General features: G+C 45.5%; 1 protein-coding gene across 1 annotated transcript; it reads right to left on the bottom strand.

The window, feature by feature from the left end:
• LOC110261965 (junctophilin-2-like) lies at positions 1,337-16,779 on the bottom strand. The gene is made up of 3 exons (XM_021100554.1): positions 16,771-16,779; positions 15,828-16,488; positions 1,337-1,697 (listed from the first exon to the last, which is right to left on the bottom strand). Exons 1-3 carry the CDS (start codon positions 16,777-16,779, stop codon positions 1,573-1,575), a joined length of 795 nt encoding a protein of 264 aa, XP_020956213.1. The 3' UTR covers positions 1,337-1,572.

Genomic DNA, 18,858 nt, shown 5'->3' with positions numbered 1-18,858 from the left:
TTCAGTACGTTCACTGAGACAACACAATTTTTATTTTTTATTATTTATTTATTTTTGCTTTTTAGGGCTGCACCCACAGCATATGGAGGTTCCCAGGCTAGGGGTCTAATCGGAGCTGTAGCCACCGGCCTACGCCACAGCCACAGCAACGCCAGATCCTTAACCCACTGAGCAAGGCCAGAGATTGAACCTGCAACCTCAGGTTCAATCAGATTCGTTTCTGTTGCACCACGATGGGAACTCCAAAACAACCCAATTTTTAATTGACTTATTCTGTCCCAAGCACATGGCTCTAGCTGAGGAAGACACAAGCTACTTTTGTAGAAAAACTCCCATGCCTGATGAATCCCATCAGGCTGCGGCTTCTTTTATTCATTTTGCAAAGCTGTGACTTCCTGGGCCACCTCTCTCCTCCTTCTCCCTTTCTCCTCCCGTGGCTGTTTTTTCCCACAGAACAGATACACTTCCCATCACTCTTTTATTTTTTCCCTCTTTGCTTGTCGCTTTTGGATTAAAAGTGGCTTTCAGAAAAACAGGGAGCATCTAGAACAGGGACGTACTCAAGTGAAAGAGCAGCACTCTCTCGGCCCTCTTTCCACAAGGTAAACAGACGGCCTACCTTCCTCACTTGAACTGACTTTCAATCGTGTCTTAGAGTCACATGCCTCACAATCTTTCCCCAAATGGCAGGAGGCAGACACCAGCTATTTTTCTAGATGCATAATTTTCACCTGAAGCGGAAATGTTCAAGTGACCACGGCTACACTAGCTGTGTTCAAGCTGAGGCATGAACGGCTCCTTAACCCCCCACATGATGAAAATACTTCTGGCTCCGCTCCAAGTGGCCCACGCGATCTAAGAGCAGCCCGACATCCTCTTCACGTGCGAGACGCGGCTTACCACAACTAGGAACTAGTTAACACAAACCCCAAACTCCAAGATGATCCATCACAGGAGGTACAACCAGGGCAGGGATGACGTCTGATTTTTCTCCCAGGCTCACTACATAAATCATGTGCCCAGCCAAATACCTTCATTCTGCCAGCATCCCCTGCCCCCTTCCCCCCCATAAAGCCATAAACCCAGAGGGTTTAAGCCCTTGTTACTCGCGTGTCACGGACCTGCAGCACCGAGGTCACCTTGGAACTCATCAGAAATGCAGAACCCCAGGCCCACCCCACACCTCCTGAATTCTGCTGCCTTTTAACAAGATCTCCAGGTGATTCATACTTATGGTCCAGCATGAGATGTGCCAATTTAACCAACCCACTTGTGAAAGCACACACCAAAAAAGAGTCAAGATTCTCAGTATGAACTTTAGGAAAAAACAACTCACCTCAGTTATGATCCGTGGCACTGGAAGGACAACAGCCCCCACCTTGCCAGCTTCCCCATAAAGACATCAACCAAGATCCACGTCTATTAAGGTCCAGGAGCTTCTCTTCATGACAGCTCTCCAGGCGCCAGAGAAAGCACCAGAGAGCAAACTTCTCGGGCCCAGGCCCTAGTCCAGCAGCTACCAGCAAGACAGAGGCTCTCCAAACAAGCTGGCCCTGGGGAGATGTCCAGGTCTCACAGCTCCCCGGGGTCCTTTTTTCTCCACCAAAAGCTGGTTATGACCAGATTTCCTTCTCGATCACTGGGCTTCACACGGATAACCAATGTCTGAAATCGGCTGGGATCCTTTTCCGGCGCTCCTGGCAAGGGGGTGGGAAAGGAAGACATTCACATGTCGGAGAGAGATTTTTATATCTTTCTCTTAGTGCAACAGAATCCTGACCCACAGTATCTCCAACTCTAACGGCAACTTCAGTAAAGATCAAAACCAGTTCTAGCAAATGGTTTTGCTCTGTGTAAACTTCCTGTCTTGGGCTGGAGATGACAAAACAGGGGTCTCCTCTCAAGCCCTGCCTTCTAGCAAGAGTACAAGCCGGAAGACAGCACAGATTTGGAGAGGAAGTGAAAGAATCCCCAGTACAGTCAGCATCAGGTTTCAGTGCAAAGACCCACTAGAGATTTGAAGGGGGAGCTGTATTTGAACCATGCTGTCCTGCTAATGTTCTCTTTGCTAAACCAGAAGTAGAATCGGAAGTTAAGTCTGTATTCAATAGGCAGGTTATAGTCTGAAAACATGAAGGATGTCAAGTGACAGAACAGGACATCTGCTAAGAGCTTCTGGCTCCACTCTTCACCAGCCTTGACAAGTTGTTTCATCCAAACCTCCCCAGCAGACAACGGAAGCAACCATAATGCCTTCCTTACAGAGCTGTCATGATGATAAAGCGAGATGAGTGAAATGCCCATTACTTTTCTTTTCTTTTTGGCTACATCCACAGCAAGTGGAAGTTCCTGGGCCAGGGATGGAACCTGAAACACAGCAGCAACCTGAGCTGCTGCAGTGACAACGGGGGATCCTTAACCCACTGTGCCACAGGGTAACTCTGAAGGGCTGATTACTGAACTTGCCTTGCTGTTCAGTTCTCTTTACAGTCACATCACTGTCCTGATTCTTCCTCCTCTTACGCCCACTGAGGCATGTATCAGGCGTTCAATATTGAATGAAGTGAAAGATGAAAAAATTTGGACATTGTTAAGAAGTTCTTTTTTCTGGGGGGGGGGCGCTTTTTAGGGCTGCACACATCTAGGTTCCCAGCCCAAGGGCTGAACCAGAGCTGTAGCTGCTGGCCTATACCACAGCCACAGCAACACAAGATCCGAGCCACCTCTGAGACCTAAACCACAGCTCACAGCAATGCCGGATCCTTAACCCACTGAGCAAGGCCAGGGATGAAACCCGCGTCCTCATGAATGCTAGTCGGGTTCGTTAACCACTGAGCCACAATGGGAACGCCTTTATCATTCTTTATTGTGGTAAAATATACATAAAATAACTTTTGTCGTTTAAGCCTTTTGTTTTTTTCGCTGTGCCTGCAGCATACAAAAATTCCCGGGCCTGGGATCAAACATGCATGACAGCAGTGACAATGCCAGATTCTTAACCTGCTAGGCCACTAGGGAACTCCGATTTTAGTCATTTTTAAGTGTCTGATTCAGTGGCATTAATTATATTCACAATGTTATGTGGCCATCACCACCAGCCCTTTCTAAAACTTTTTCGTCACCCCAAAAAGAAACTCTAATCATTAAGAAGTAACTCCTCCAGGGTTTTTTTAAAAATGTGAGGATCACTTTTTAATTTAGGGGGATCCCTTTTCCCTCATGGTTGCACTTTAAGTACCCCGAAGAGAAAATACATAACACCAAGAATAACATAGATAGCTTTTTAAAATAAATCTGCATTTTAATCTTATAACACAACAAATCTCTGCACATCTGAAATAAGTGTGACAGTATTCTTTTTCTTTTTTTGCTTTTGAGGGCTGCACCTGTGGCATATGGAGGTTCCCAGGCTAGGGGTCAAATCAGAGCTACAGCTGCCGGCCTACACCACAGCCACAACAACACGGGATCCAAGCCTCATTTGCAACCTACACCACAGCTCATGGCAATGCTGATCCTTAACCCACTGAGTGAGGCCAGGGATCAACCTGCATCCTCACGGATACTAGTCAGGTTCGTTACCACTGAACCACGGCAGGAAACTCCTGGGTAAGAATATTCTTTACTCCAGCTAGTTAAAAGGTTTAGAACAAACCCTGGAATAAAATTCCTGCCATCTCTGTGAATATACCCGAACTTCTTTAAACTGGTCTCCCTTTTAAATTCATAAGCCTAATTATTTCCTTCCAAAGGGAGAGGACAGCAACTAGCATTTACTGACAGCCACTGGGTACTAGTAAGGATTCAAATCTCATCTCATTCTTTATCATACACATAAATAAATGCGAAATTATTTATATGATATTACCGTGATAATTTTCCAGTTATTGCACAGTTGACCATTTTGCTGTGATGTAAGCATGGGCAAAGCAGGGTTACCTGTCTTCTGCCTGGTATTTAAGTGAACAAAGCATGTGTGTACTATGCTAGCAGTGCAAAGCCTGGGTGTGAAAAAAAACAGACCAGTGAAAAATGGCAAACTTAAAAGAAGTGCCGATATTCCATGGCAGAAATTTTAACCCAAGCTTTGTTCTAAACCAAATAAAATTTACTTGGCAAATACAATTTTAAAGATAATTAAAACATACATTAAAAATAACGTGAGTTCCCACTGCGGCTCAGCGGTAACAAACCCGACTAGTATCCATGAGGTTATGGGTTCAATTCCTGGCCTTGATCAGTGGGTTAAGGATCTGGCGTTGCCCTGAGCTGTGGTGTAGGTCATAGAAATGGCTCCAATCTGGTGTTGCTGTGGCTGTGGTGTAGGCAGGCAACTGCAGCTCTGATTAGACCCCTAGCCTGGGAACTTCCATATGCCATGGGTGCAGCCCGAAAAAGATAAAAAAAAAAAAAAAAAAAATGATCCTAGGGCTCAGCTGATCAGCTGGACACTTTGGGAGAAAAAGGAGTGTAAGACATGGTCCCTGCCCCCAGAGGCAGACATCAAGGTTGGGAAGACAAGACTCACACACATGAGCCAGCAACAGAGCTGGCTGAACGGTGTACAGGTGCAGGCTATAGGCAGTCATAAAAAAGAGAGCCCAGCATAGAAGAAGCAGATCGCGGATGCTGGTTCCTCACTTTCTACTGACATTGACCTATGGCTAAAGACCTGAGTGTACTCTCAGCAAAGCTCAGAGTAACTGGGCTCCAGCTCTTATGATTCCCATGGATTCCTGAACAGTAAACGTTAGACAAGTCCTTGCCTAGGAAGTCATTGAAGCCTCTTTTCCATTGAGATAAATCTAAGTGATTCCAATTTAGGAAACATATATTGCTTTTCTGACAGAAGGCAATATAAACTTTTTTTTTTGCATATGGAAATTCCCAGATTAGTAGTCAAATCAGACCTACAGCTGCCAGCCTACACCACAGCCACAGCAATGCAGGATTAGAGCCACGTCTGTGACCTATACCATAGCTCATGGCAACCCCTGATCTCTGACCCACTGAGTGAGGCCAGGGATCAAACCCAAATCCTCATGGATATTAGCCAGATTTGTTTTCACTGCGCCACAATGGGAACTCCAATTTTTTTTTTTTTTTTTTTTTTTTTTTTGTAGGGCTGTACCTGCAGCATATGGAAGTTCCCAGGCTACAGGTCAAATCAGCTGCAGCTGCCTACCTACCTACCACAGCAACCATATCTGGACAAGTCTGCGGCTTACACCAGATCCTTAGCCCTGTGAGCAAGGCCAGGGATTGAACCTGCATCCTCATGGATACTAGTCGGGTTCTTAACCAGCTCACCCACAATGGGAACTTCCAAACTTTAATTTTTGTCCTTTTGTCCTTTTTAGGGCCACACTGGGTGCGGCACATTGAGGTTCCCAGGCTAGGGGTCTAATTGGCGCTGTAGCGGCCAGCCTACGCCACAGCCACAGCAACACCGGATCCTTAACCCACTGATCAAGGCCAGGGATGGAATCTGCAACCTCATGGTTCCTAGTTGGATTCGTTTCCGCTGCACCACGACGGGAACTCCTAAACTTTATTTTATTTTGGGGGTTCTTTTTGTCTTTTTAGGGCCACACATGCAGCATATGGAGGTTCCCAGGGGAAGGGAGGATTCAGAGCTACAGCTGCCGGCCCATGCCACAGCCACAAGAGCTCAGGATCTGAGCTGCGTCTGTGACCTACCCCACAGCTCATGGCAACGCCAGGTCTTTAACCCACTGAGCAAGGCCAAGGATCGAACCTGTGTCCTCATGGATGCTAGTCAGATTTGTTTCCTCTGAGCCACAACGAGAACTCCTAAACTTTAATTTTTTAATTTCCTTCCATGTCTCATGTAACATTTAACTTTATGTTATTAAATATAGATTAAGACAATAATAATTCAATATGGAAAGGAGGGAGGAGAGAAATTAGAATCTAAATACTTATCAATAAGGATATAGTTAAACAAAATGTAGCCTATGCATAAAATGAAATATTATGCAATAGTTAAAATGAATGAGATAGAAATATATGTACTGTCTTGACAAAGAAAGTTATCCAAGACATATTAATAATAAAAAGCAAGTTGCTAATTAACACAGGGCATGTAAGTTCATTTATGTTAACATGCATGCATGTAGACAGACAGACACACAAGCCCTCATAAAACAAAACCATGTATTTCTATACGTACCCATGTATGTATGAAATCACAAAGAAAAACCTTTGGAAAGGTGAGACCCAAACTGATAGCAATACCTGGGAAGCCTAGGATCAGGAAGTGGGGATACTCTGTTGAAAATATACACGTCTCATGTTTAAAGACTTCCCAGCATGTATTCATCTATTTTGTATTTCTCTTAGAGCAAAAGCTCAAGGCCTTTCCAATCTGAAGGTCCCACTCCTACTTCTCTGATGTCAAGTCCCCCTTTACTATTGGGATGTAGCAACATCTACCTCCGTGTTATACCTCATACCTACACTGACCCACCTCATGGCCTTTGCCCTAGTTGCTCCTTTTGCCTAGAAAGTTCTTCCTCTATTTTTCTATTTGGCTCATTCTTTCAGTTCCTTCAAGTTTTTCCTAAAATGGTAACTTCTTATGAGGCCTACTGAACCTCCCAACTTAACACTGCGGCTCCTCCTCCTAGCATTCTTCATCTGCCACATCTCATTTTTGTTGATAGCAACTATCACGTTATAATATAGTATGCAATGTCCTTATTAGGTTTGTTTTTCTCCTTCCAGTAGAATATAAGCTATAAAAGGGCACAAATTTTTATTTGCTTTGTTCACTGATATAATCTTAGACCTTAGAATTACATCTGATATACCAGTAGGTACTTGATAAAATGTATTAATTAACAAATCTTCATAAAAATATGTTCATGGTTTGGGGGGGGTTGGTTTTTTTAGGGCTACACCTGTAGCATATGGAAGTTCCCAGGCTAGCGGTGGAATCAGAGCTACAGCTGCCAGCCTACACCACAGCCACAGCAACAGAGGATCCAAGCCTCATCTTAACCTACACCACAGCTCACGGCAACACCAGATCCTTAGCCCACTGAGCAAGGCCAGAGATCGAACCCACATCCTCATGGATACTAATCAGGTTCATTACTGCTGAGCCACGACGAGAACTCCCGGAAGGAAGCTTTTTGACTGGAAGCCTTTCTACTAACTTAGGCATGTTAACTAACAATGCATATTATCTTATCCTGAAACATCTAAGTTTCAAACCACTAGGAATAAACCAAAGAAATTCTGTGAAATCCCTAGCTACTTCTTTACAAAGGAAAAGAGCCAGTGAAGATCCCTTATTTCTTATAAGGGAAGCTTGTGCCTGAGTAAAGAGTTGTAGCAAAACTCATGTTTATTAATTCTTAGAGGTCTCAAACTTTGCTTTTCAAATATGTCCCGGAGTTTCCACTGTGGCTCAGCAGTAAGGAACCCGATTAGTATCCATGAGGACACAGGTTCCATCCCTGGCCTCGCTCAGTGGGTTAAGGATCTGGCATTGCCGTGAGCTGCAGTGTAGGTTATAGACATAGCTCGGATCTGGCGTTGCTGTGGCTGTGGTGTAGACCAGCAGCGACAGCTCCAAAGCGACCCTGGGAACTTCGAGATGCTGTGGGTGCAGGCCTAAAAAGACAAAAAAAAAACAAAAAAACAAACAAACAAAAAAAAACACCTCCCAACTAACACAACATTGTAAATCAACTGTACTTCAATTAAAAAATAAAACAGAGGAGCTCCTGTTGTGGCTCAGCGGTAATGAACCCGACTAGGATCTATGAGGATATGGGTTGGATCCCTAACTTTTATCGGAACCCACAGCATGGAGTTAGGAGGATGCCAATCCAACCTCTCAAGGTCGGGGGGTGGGGAGGACGGTCCTCAGGCATATATGTTACCAGTCCTGCTTTCTCCCTGACTTTACTTCTTAGCTTAGCCATCTAAAAAATGATGGGAGGGCCTCTGATATTATCCCCAACTTGTTTTCCAGCCTGTACTGGTTTATAATGGAATCTTCAGAATTCTCTAGAATGAACTTAGGAAAATTTATTATAATATATTCTTATGCTCCAGAGTATGGAAAAGTGGCTCCAAATTTTCTTTTAGGTTTAGAAGCAAACTCAAGGCTTAGCAATTGTCTACAAAGAGTCAAAAATTTTATGTTGCATTTCTTTACTATTAAGACTACGTGTCTTCCTCAGCTAGAGCCATGTGCTTGGAACAGAATAGGTAAATTAAAAATTGGATTGTTTCAGAGTTCCCGTCGTGGCGCAGCGGAAACAAATCCGGCTAGGAACCATGAGGTTGCAGGTTTGATCCCTGGCCTTGCTCAGTGGGTTAAGGATCCGGCGTTGCCGTGACCTGTGGCGTAGGTCGCAGACGCCGCTCGGATCCCTCGTTGCTGTGGCTCTGGTGTAGGCCAGTGGCTACAGCTCCAACTGGACCCCTAGCCTGGGAACCTCCATATGCCATGGGAACGGCCCTAGAAAAGGCAAAAAGACAAAAAAAAAAAAAAAAGGCACACTATGATTTACAAGTCCCTCAGCACTCACGGTTTGGGTTTCTCACTTAACTAACTGTGTTATAAATTTCTCAGAGTTGAGGGCCACACCTTGGGCTTTTGTAGCCCCATGGTCCAGTGCTGCTCACATGGTAATTATTGAGCCAAGGTTTATAACCATCATTACGAACCAAATGATAATATAAACTGATCCAATAAACATTAGCTTATGGAACCACACTTAATGGAAAAACTCTGAAATGCTAAATCTCCTTTAAAATTTGGCTGCTTCCAAAATTTAAAAGCCAAACACCACAACAGAAACAAAGTAATGGTGACAGATTTTCCTTATAAATTCTTCTGGATTCTGTATGTACTGAACCAGTGACAAAAGAAGCTCCAGGAGAGGGAAACTCAAATCAAAGCGAGCATTTTTTACTGGTCAGACCAACCCCAACCCCACCTCTCTTTACTGCCCTGCCGGTTTCCGTGGCTGTTAAGAAATGATTAGAGTTTAAGAACTCCAAGTACAATAGTTTATGACTGGTACCTCGATCAGCTCTTTAGAGAAAAGAGACTCTCAGGAGAGCAGCACTGCCTGGTTTTACTTTTTTTCCACAAGACTGAAGATCGAGACAACAAATGCAGCAAATTTCATATATTTACATGATTATGCTTGCACGTGTTTGTATATACCTTATGGAGCAGGGAAGGTAAAGCAAAGTGTCATGAAGGAAGGAGATATTTTAAGAGTAAAATATTAGATACAAGGAGGGAAGGTGACAAACTGTGGTACATGACACCATCATCGTAAAAATTAACAAGCACTGGAGTTCCCATCGTGGTGCAGTGGTTAACGAATCCAACTAGGAATCATGAGGTTGTGGGTTCAGTCCCTGGCCTTGCTCAGTGGGTTAAGGATCCAGCGTTGCCGTGAGCTGTGCTGTAGGTTGCAGACACGGCTCGGATCCAGCTCGGATCCCGCACTGCTGTGGCTCTGGCGTAAGCCAGGGGCTACAGCTCCAATTAGACCCCCTAGCCTGGGAACCTCCATATGCCGAGGGAGCGGCCCAAAGAAATAGCAAAAAGACAAAAAAAAAAAAAAAAAAAAAAAATTAACAAGCATATGGTCTACCTTGATCATGGCTTATGAACTACGTGGGAAGGAAAAAAACTTTTGCTCCACCCTCTTAGGTTTAGTTCCTGGGGATTAAAGTGACAAAAGACAAATTAACACAAGAAAAAAGCCTTATTCATACTTAGGAAGTAGCTAGTAGCTAACTGGTTCCTAAGAGGTTAGAGGCTTATCTACCTAACTTATTAGGGGAAAGAGGGAGATGAGAAAAGCCTTCTATGGAGTTCCCGTTGTGACGCAGCAGAAACAAATCCAACTAGGAACCATGAGGTTGCGGGTTTGATCCCTGGCCTCGCTCATTGGGTTAAGGAGCAGGCATTGCTGTGACTCGGATCTCGCGTTGCTGTGGCTGTGGTGTAAGGCTGGAGGCTACGGCTCCGATTAGACGCCTAGCCTGGGAACCTCCATAAGCCTCGGGCGTGCCCTTAAAAAAGACAAAAAAAGACAAAAAAAAAAAAAAAAAAAAAAAAAGCCTTCTATGGAAAGAACAAGTAAGCTTCTTTAGGAAAAACAAACACATTTTTAGGAGAATAAACTTGATATGAAAAAAAGTATGTAAAAATAGAAACAGACTCAAAGATTTCGAAACCAAATTTATGGTTGCCAAAGGGGAAATGCTGGGGCTTGGGATTAACATATCCACACCACTGTATATAAAACTAAGGACCTACTGTATAGCACAGGGAAATCTACTCAGTACTGTGTAATAACCTATATGGGAGAAGAATCTGAAAAAGAATGGACATACGTATATAAGCATAACTGAATTGCTTTGCTGTACACCTGAAACGAACACTGCATTGTAAACCACCTACACTCCAATACTCCAGTGGAATTTATTTTTCTTTTTTTTTGTCTTTTTAGGGCCTCACCTACCACTTACGGAGGTTCCCAGGCTAGGGGTCCAATCGGAGCTGTAGCCACCGGCCTACACCAGAGCCACAGCAACACGGGATCCGAGCCAAGTCTTTGACCTACTCCACAGCTCTTGGCAACCCTGGATCCTTAACCCACTGAGCGAGGCCAAGAATTGAACCTGCGTCCTCATGGATACTAGCCAGATTCGTTTCCGCTGTGCCATGTCGAGAACTCCTCCAGTGGAATTTTTGTAAAAGTTTGTGATAATATTAGTTTATAAATATGCAAGTGATCTTTGCTGTCTTCTTCATGGCCATGAAACTCCCAGAGAGGGGATTTACGCTCCCTTTGCTTTTGGTCTCTTGTCTAAGAGTTAAGCCCATGCTGAGGAGAGAATTTATGACAGCCTCATTTCTCAGAAGTCTCTGCTCTCAGTCAGATAAAGGGAAATGCCAAGAAGGCTACTTTCTACATCTGTTGATTCTTAATTGCCTTCAGCTTAAAATAGTCCTCATGCCAAAAGAGCATACGGGGGCGGGGTAGGGGGGACCTTCTGAACCCCTTCAGTATAAAGTTAGATGATGGGGAAGAAAAGCAGAACTAAATCAACATGAATATATTCACTGATCTATAAATATTTTTTAAAATATGCAAAAATATGGCAGAGGCCAGAAATCAGTTTGGAAAAAGGAAAACAGGGTTTTAGTAGTTACTATTAAGTTTATTTTGTAATTTTTGCTACATTTGTAAATTTACTAAATTCATAGTCATTAGTCATTTTTAAGCATGTGAGGAAGAAGTATGAGAATATTAAGAAGAAATTCAGTCAGGCAGGGAGAGAGAGAGAGTTAAAAAAAAGTAGAGAAAGACAAAAGAGGGAAAAAGGCACGGAAGAGGAGGGGAAAAAAACACAGAAAAAAATATTTACCAAAAAGTAAATTGACACCTAGAGAGATAGTAATTGGTGGCAAGAAAAGAGATATACTACTTTGAAGGTTGTATATTAACTATTCATGTCTCTCAACAACCCTAGTTGTATTATCACCCCCATTTTACAGATGGCAAAACTGAGTCATTTGTTAAATGACTGGGTCAAATACTTTGCTCAGCTATTCGGGTAGGAAGGGCAACTCCAAACTCCACACGGAACCATTCTGCCCTAACACCTCTTATGCCAACATTTCAGAAAAAAATGCGCCATCGTCCTCCGAAACAGCGACTGCTGATTCAGCAACTCGACAGAGATCTTTCTGATATCCAAAACATTTTTTTGGCTTTTTGTTGTTGTTGTTGATAAGGTTTACTTCCGAAGTAAATACAGATTCCCCCAAGAAATTCTAAAGCATTCCATCCTCGGAGAAATGCACGTCCTCCCCTCTCACTGACCCCCCTGTGGTAAAGCAGGTGCCCTCCTTCCTTCATTCTAATGCTCATTGCCCACTGTGGCAGGACCACGACCCGTGCTGTGTGTGTGAGACTAAGTAAAACCACCAGGCCCTGTCCTCAAAAACCACACAGCGACCTATGGCGTGCAGCGCGTGGAACAACTCCCGGCTTGACATCTAACAAACGGTGTGACCTCGGAAACGAGCTTTTACTGTTAGAAACCCGAAGCCACTCTTCGCAAACAAACTCTGGGGCAAAGATTCCCTTTCATGAACTTGGCTTCAGGCTTTGGCAGGGGACAACCTTTCCCTTGTCTTTGGTCCTTATGAGTATGTTTCACGTTAGGGAAACATCACAGTGTAAAGATGTTTGTGGCAGGACCTAGAGAGACCCTCACACTTGGACCTTCTTACAACGTTATCATCGTTTCCTACTTCGAGATCACTGTCACGCTTTCTCAGCAGTGCCAGCCTAACTTGCTAGAACCGACTGAACAAGATCTTAACACAGTGATGCTGGGCCCACCTGCCCACTTTGGTTGTAACTAAAAAATCTGGGGCTTCATTTCTCTTAGTAACACAGTGACTCTTATTCTATGATTTATCATCTGGGACGGGTGTACTTTCAAGGGCTGGACAAGGCTCAGGAACGAGATAATCACGTCTCTATTTTAAGCACATCATTCATGCATTCCAAACTTTACTGAATGCCCACCGCTGTGTTCGAATTACCTAGAAAAAAAAAAGCCCTAATCCCTGCCCTCAAGGAATTCACAGTTTAAGGTGAAGAAAGGGAAAGAAACAGCACGTTATGATACAGGGTGATAAGTGTTAGCAGAGAAGGAAGTATTGAACATCACAGGAATAAATACAAGGGAGACTTAACCTAGCCTGGAGGAATGTCAGAATAAACATCCCATGAGAAGCTTGGGGTAAACAGAGGAAGAATGTTGCCTTCGGGATGGATTCGCAATGGGATCCAGCTGTGTGGCACTGGGAACTCTGTCTAGTCGATTATGACAGAACACATAACGTGAGAAAAAAGAATGTATACATGGGAGTTCCCGTCGTGGCGCAGTGGTTAACGAATCCGACTAGGAACCATGAGGTTGTGGGTTCGGTCCCTGGCCTTGCTCAGTGGGTGAACGATCCGGCGTTGCCGTGAGCTGTGGTGTAGGTTGCAGACGCGGCTCGGATCCCGCGTTGCTGTGGCTCTGGCGTAGGCTGGTGGCTACAGCTCCAATTCGACCCCTAGCCTGGGAACCTCCATATGCCGCGGGAGCGGCCCAAGAAATAGCAACAACAACAACAACAACAAAAGAATGTATACATGTATGTGTAACTGGGTCACCATGCTGTGCAATGGAAAAAATATATATATAAAGAAATAATAATAATAAAATCCTGTGAGAAGTGACACCTGAGCTTTAAAGTCTGCCTGGGAAAGAAATGGGGAGACGTGTTACAGGGAGAGAAAAACGTACCCAGGCTGGGAGAGAGCTTAAGAAGGAACGTTACACGTGGGGAAAATGACCCTGGAGTAGAGACAGGGAAGAGACCAGGAAGGAAGGGTCTTTTATGCAATGCGAGAGTTCACCTCATCTAGGCGGGGAGATTCAAAGAACACAAACATGAGTGTGTGATCAGCAAGTGCGGAAGGGACGAGGGGTGACCCTGAAAGCAAGGAAAGCAGTCGGGAAGCCGCAGCATCAGTTGGATCTAAGGAAATGGCAGTGAGGATGGAGCAGAGAAGAAAACTGCAGACGTGAAGGAGGAAAGGGGTCTGAGTGGGAGGCACTGCCATCCATCAAGATGCTCGGAGTTCCCGTCGTGGTGCAGCGGAAATGAATCCGACTAGGAACCATGAAGTTGCAGGTTCCATCCCTGGCCTGGCTCAGTGGATTAAGGATCTGCCATTGCCGTGAGTCGTGGTGTAGGTCACAGACACAGCTTGGATCTGGTGTTGCTGTGGCTGTGGCATAGGCCAACAGCTGTAGCTCCGGTTCAACCCCAGCCTGGGGTTGAATATGCCACGCATGCAGCCCTAAAACGCAAAAAACAAACAAAAAAACCAAACGTGGACTAGAAAGACTGGTTTGGGTGGAAATCCCACTTGGGATATATCCACTTGAGTTGAGGTGCCTACGGGACCTCTGAGTGGTCACTTCCAGCCCACATTTGGAGATTTGAGTGTGGAGCTCAGGAGAGAAATCTGGACTCAGGACAGTCAGAAGTCATCAGTATAAAGCTGATGGGTGAAGTCATGAGCATGCAGTGGCTTCAGCGAGGACCGTACAGAGAGAGGAGGGTTGGGTTTTTGTTTGGTTTGTCTTTGATGAAGAAGTACAAATTACTGATTTGATTAAATGTGGACTCCAGAGTACATGTTTTTCAATATTCCACGTGAGGAAATGAAAGCACTTTGCTGCTGCCTGAGTTTGATGGTTGTTTCTTTTGTTTCTTTCTTTTTTATACTTGTCTCCAACTTTATACCATGGTTGTTGTTAGGAAAAACACCTAAAGGAGTGGAAAGGGGGGAGGTGGTTATTGCTTCAGCTGCAAGCTGAATTAGTTGGGTTTTTCCCCCCAGAGGTTTAGTGGATCATAACAGACCCAGGAAACACCAACAATCAAAAGGCTGGAGACTAATAAGCAGGTGCTGAATAGTTAGACAGAAAACCAGAAAAGAGGTGACAGGAAAGCCTGAAGAGATTGTTTCAAAGAGAGAGAAGTAGCCAGGAATCTTGAATGCAGAAGAGAGGTCAAGTAAGATAAAAACTAAAAAGAATCACTATGTTTTGCCAACAGGTCGTGGTGCATCTCTGAGCTACCTGTTGTGCTGGTGTGGTGTAGTCGAGTGGCAGAATGCAATACATGAGAGATGGGGAAGCAGGAGCCTCAAACGTGGTCAGGAATGTGGTCTAGGAGTTTGGTTACCTTCTGTCTTCGTCTGGATCTTAGTCCCGAGGTGCTTTTACTACCTCCTTTCCTTCCCCCATCACATTTTGCAATTATTCTCTGGTTTCCAACCAATAGCTGCCGTGTTCTCAGTTTCCCGCTAGTATTTTTTTCCCCACCTAACTATTAATGTATAAGTACTCATTAACCTTACCTGACCCCTGCAATGGAAATGAATCAGCTTTGGGATGAAACAAGGCTGGGGTTGAATCTCTAGCCAGCAGCACATCCAGGCTCTTTGCATGTCGTCAATCTGCAAGCGTTTGGGTCTGTACCAAAATTCTCTCGAGCTACGGGGATGGAGGCAGCTCTTCCCTCCACTTTTCTGTTACTCTCTGGGACCTAGCTCCACTCTGCAAAGTCAAAAGTGTGCACATTATATAGAAATGGCCTTGCCGGCTGACCTGATCGCTCCAACTTGGCTCCTCCCATTATACAACAGGCGCGCCCCTTCATCCCTGAGCAGGGATATTTAAGAGAAAAACCTGGTTGTTTACGAGGTTGGCTCAATTTCTGTCGTCCAACCAGGGCATCTGGGACACACGTGGCCACCAAGGGCGAATATTTAAGCCACAACCAGGGCAGTTCCTGGGAAGGAGGGTCCGAGCTGGGACCTCAGACAAATCGCTCGATCTTTTCAGTCTTGTCTGCAAAGGGGAATTAAGAATTAACTCCTAGGAGTTCCCCTCGTGGCTCAGCGGTTAAACCTGACTAGTATCCATGAGGTGGCAGGTTCCATCCCTGGCCTTGCTCCGTGGGTTACAGATGCAGCGTTCCCGTGAGCTGTGCTGTGGGTCACAGGCCCGGCTTGGATCCAGCGTTGCTGTGGCTGTGGTGTAGACCGGTGACTACAGCTCCAATTCGCATCCTAGCCTGGGAACCTCCATATGCCACCGGGGCGGCCCTAAAAAAAGAAAAAGGAAAGAAAGAGAGGATTAACTCCTAGCAAGGCTGCGTTGTGCTGCCCAGAACCTACCTCCAGGACGGAAGGAACTACAGCATCCTCCCGGCTGCGGGGACATTGCCAGGGGACAGCGCCCATCTGCTCTCCTCGCCAGGATCTCTCCGAGCAGAAGAGCGACTTCCTCTGTCCAAGGACAGCCGGCCTCCAACGACCGCCGGGCTCTGGGGGCGGGGGTGGGTGGCCAAGGCCGGTGCCCCGAGCCCACCGCGGGCGCACAGAGGAAGACGAGCCCAGAGGAGCCCAGCGGCGGCGGGGCCCGCGGCGGCTCGGCGGGCAGTGCTCTCAGCCCGGGTGTTCCAGACGTTTCTGCCGCCGCCGCCGCCGCCGCCGCGGTTGGGGGGCGGGAGGAAGGAACGAGAGAGGAAAATAAGGAAAATAAGCGAGAAAGAGGGACGCGAGGGCAAGGAGCCGCGCGGACCTGCTTTCGGGTGCCACAGCGCCGGGTCTCCGGCGGCTCCTCCGGAGGCGCAGCAGCCGCGCGAACGGCGCGGGGTCGCCGGGCGGGGGCCGCAGGGTCTCGGCGCAGCCCCGCCCCCGCCCCCTCCCGAGAGCGCGGAGGGCTCCGCCCCCCGCTTTCCCCACCGAGGCCAGTGGGGCGGGGGCGCCAGGCGGCTGGGAGACCCAGCGCCAGGCTGCATCTTATTCCAGATGTGCGGCCAGCACGGGGGAGAGGCTTTAGCAGGGCGGGGGATGGGCCCCCTTCTTTTTTCTGTGCGCTGCATTAACTTGCAGCGTTTGCTCTGAGAGTGTCTTCCCCCTGGGTAGGGGTGCAAGACCTGCAAAGCTGCCCAGGCCCCAGCTCTTAGAGGCCCAGTATTTGGTTTAGTGCTCAGCAGTTGCTGTCTTGAATAAGGTCCTGGCATTTTCGTTTGGCACCGTATGTAACGAGTCCTGCCTTTGGCTGTCTGCTTCCTGAGACATGACATAGGTCTTCTGGTCCTTGATAGGAACCTACCCTTGCCATGTAAACAAAGGCTCAGGGACTTCACTGGTTCGATCTCTTCTGGTCCCAAACGTCGTTGCTCACTCGTCCAGGTGAATACTGATACCTGGTATGACTCACTTTCCTCTGTCTCCTGGCAAAGTTCTAGGGAGATATTAACCACTACCCCGTGCCCCGCTAGACCCACCCTAGTGTCCTTTACAGACATGCATAAAGTTCTCCAAAAATGCTTATCGTTGGTAAACTGACCTCAGGGGCGTCCGTAAGGGATCCTCTAACCCCTGTACTGTTGAAAACATCTCTCTTCATTGATTCACACTTGATCCCCAGTTACACTTTTTGCTTGGACATAATTTTAGTTTCACGACTCTAGTTTTAGGTGACAAATGCTTGGTTACTATGTTTAATCCTCTGCTCAGTTCCTGGATCATATCCAAATGACTCCGAATGACTCCTTTTTCATGTCTACCAGAGAGCCTTCTGGTAGACATGAATATTAATAGATGGATATTAATAGATGATATTCAATAGCAATGAGTTGCTTTTGCTGTTACATAAGGGAGGTGTGGCAAGATAGCAACATAGACTTTTAGGTCAAAGGGTCTGAATTGGATCTTGCTATTATTAGCTACTGAAAGGCTCCAATTTTCTCATCTATAAAAACAATAACTAAAAAGGCTTCCCTGCATACAGTTGAGATTAAATGATATCTACAAAGGGCAAAGCACATAAGAGACCCCTTATGTTTATTTCCCTTTCTCCACCTTCTAAAGAAGCAAGGTCAGTCATTCCATGCAACACTGCTCTTTAGGTTTTGTTCAAAACTAAGTTCTGAATCATATTTATACTAACTTGTTCTTTACAAGGCATAACTGGTCATTGTCTTAGAAAACACCAAGAGGTGAAATACTCTTCCTTCACCATTAAATACTCTGTTTGGCTTTATGTTTAAAATATTTAATACCCATTTCCCCACTAACATAAAATTAATAAGTATCATTTAATGCATTAACTCACTCATTCAATGAATATTAACGATTCAGCAAACATTTTATCCTCATTCCTAAATGTATAGAAAGCGCTAGGTCAGGAGTTTGAATAAATGTAAATAGATCTCCGCCACTGTGGAGGTGACAGAGTTACCTTCAGTGGATATTCTAGAAGAGATCCTTGTGCCAAGAAATTCCAACTATGACATTTTATTCAGTCAATGACAGGACATTAAAAATTGCTTACGGGGAGTTCCCATTGTGGTAGTGCGGAAATAAATCCGACTAGTTAGTATCCATGAGGATGCAAGTTCAGTCCCTGGCCTTGCTCAGTGGGTCGGGGATCTGGCATCGTAGTGAGCTGTGGTGTAGGCCACAGGAGCGACTTGTATCCTGCGTTGCTACGGCTGTGGTGTAGGCCAGCAGCTGCAGCTCGGATTCTACCCCTAGCCTGGGAACTACCACATGCCATGAGTAAGCCCCCACCCAAAAACACAAAAAAAAATTGCTTTCATTAAATGCATAATGCTGAGTTCTACAGTATCGCGGCCAAACACTTGTTTCTAATTTTTAAGACATGGAGATACTGAGGTGAAATATACTACAGGCAAAATATTGTAGAAATCACAACCATTTTCTTCTGATATGCCAACAATATTTTAGAAGAGAGAAATGAGACAAAGCTAGTTTTAAATAAAAAGATTTGGAGCTCCCATCGTGGCACAGCAGAAACAAATCCGCCTAGAACTATGAGGTGGCAGGTTCGATCCCTGGCCTCGCTCAGTGGCTTAAGGATCAGGCGTTGCCAGTGAGCTGTGGGTCACAGACACGGCTCGGATCCCACGTTGCTGTGGCTGTGGTGTAGGCCGGCAGGTGTTCTCCGATTCTACCCCTGGCCTGGGAACCTCCATGTGTCATGGGTATGGCCCTAAAAAGACAAAAGACAAAAAGACAAAAAAAAAGGAAAAAAAAAAAAGATTTGACTAGATAAGTGTGTGTGTTTGCAAACAGCCAAAATTTGGCTGCTCAAAAAATTTCCAAACCATTCATTGACTCCTTTGTATCAGTGTTAACAGGGTCACATGATAAATGTTGGAAAGTCTGGATGCCA

This window comes from Sus scrofa, chromosome 8 (assembly GCF_000003025.6).
Source record: "Sus scrofa isolate TJ Tabasco breed Duroc chromosome 8, Sscrofa11.1, whole genome shotgun sequence".
In the NCBI taxonomy this organism is placed as follows: Eukaryota; Metazoa; Chordata; class Mammalia; order Artiodactyla; family Suidae; genus Sus; species Sus scrofa.
This window is presented reverse-complemented; position numbering and strand designations above follow the sequence as displayed.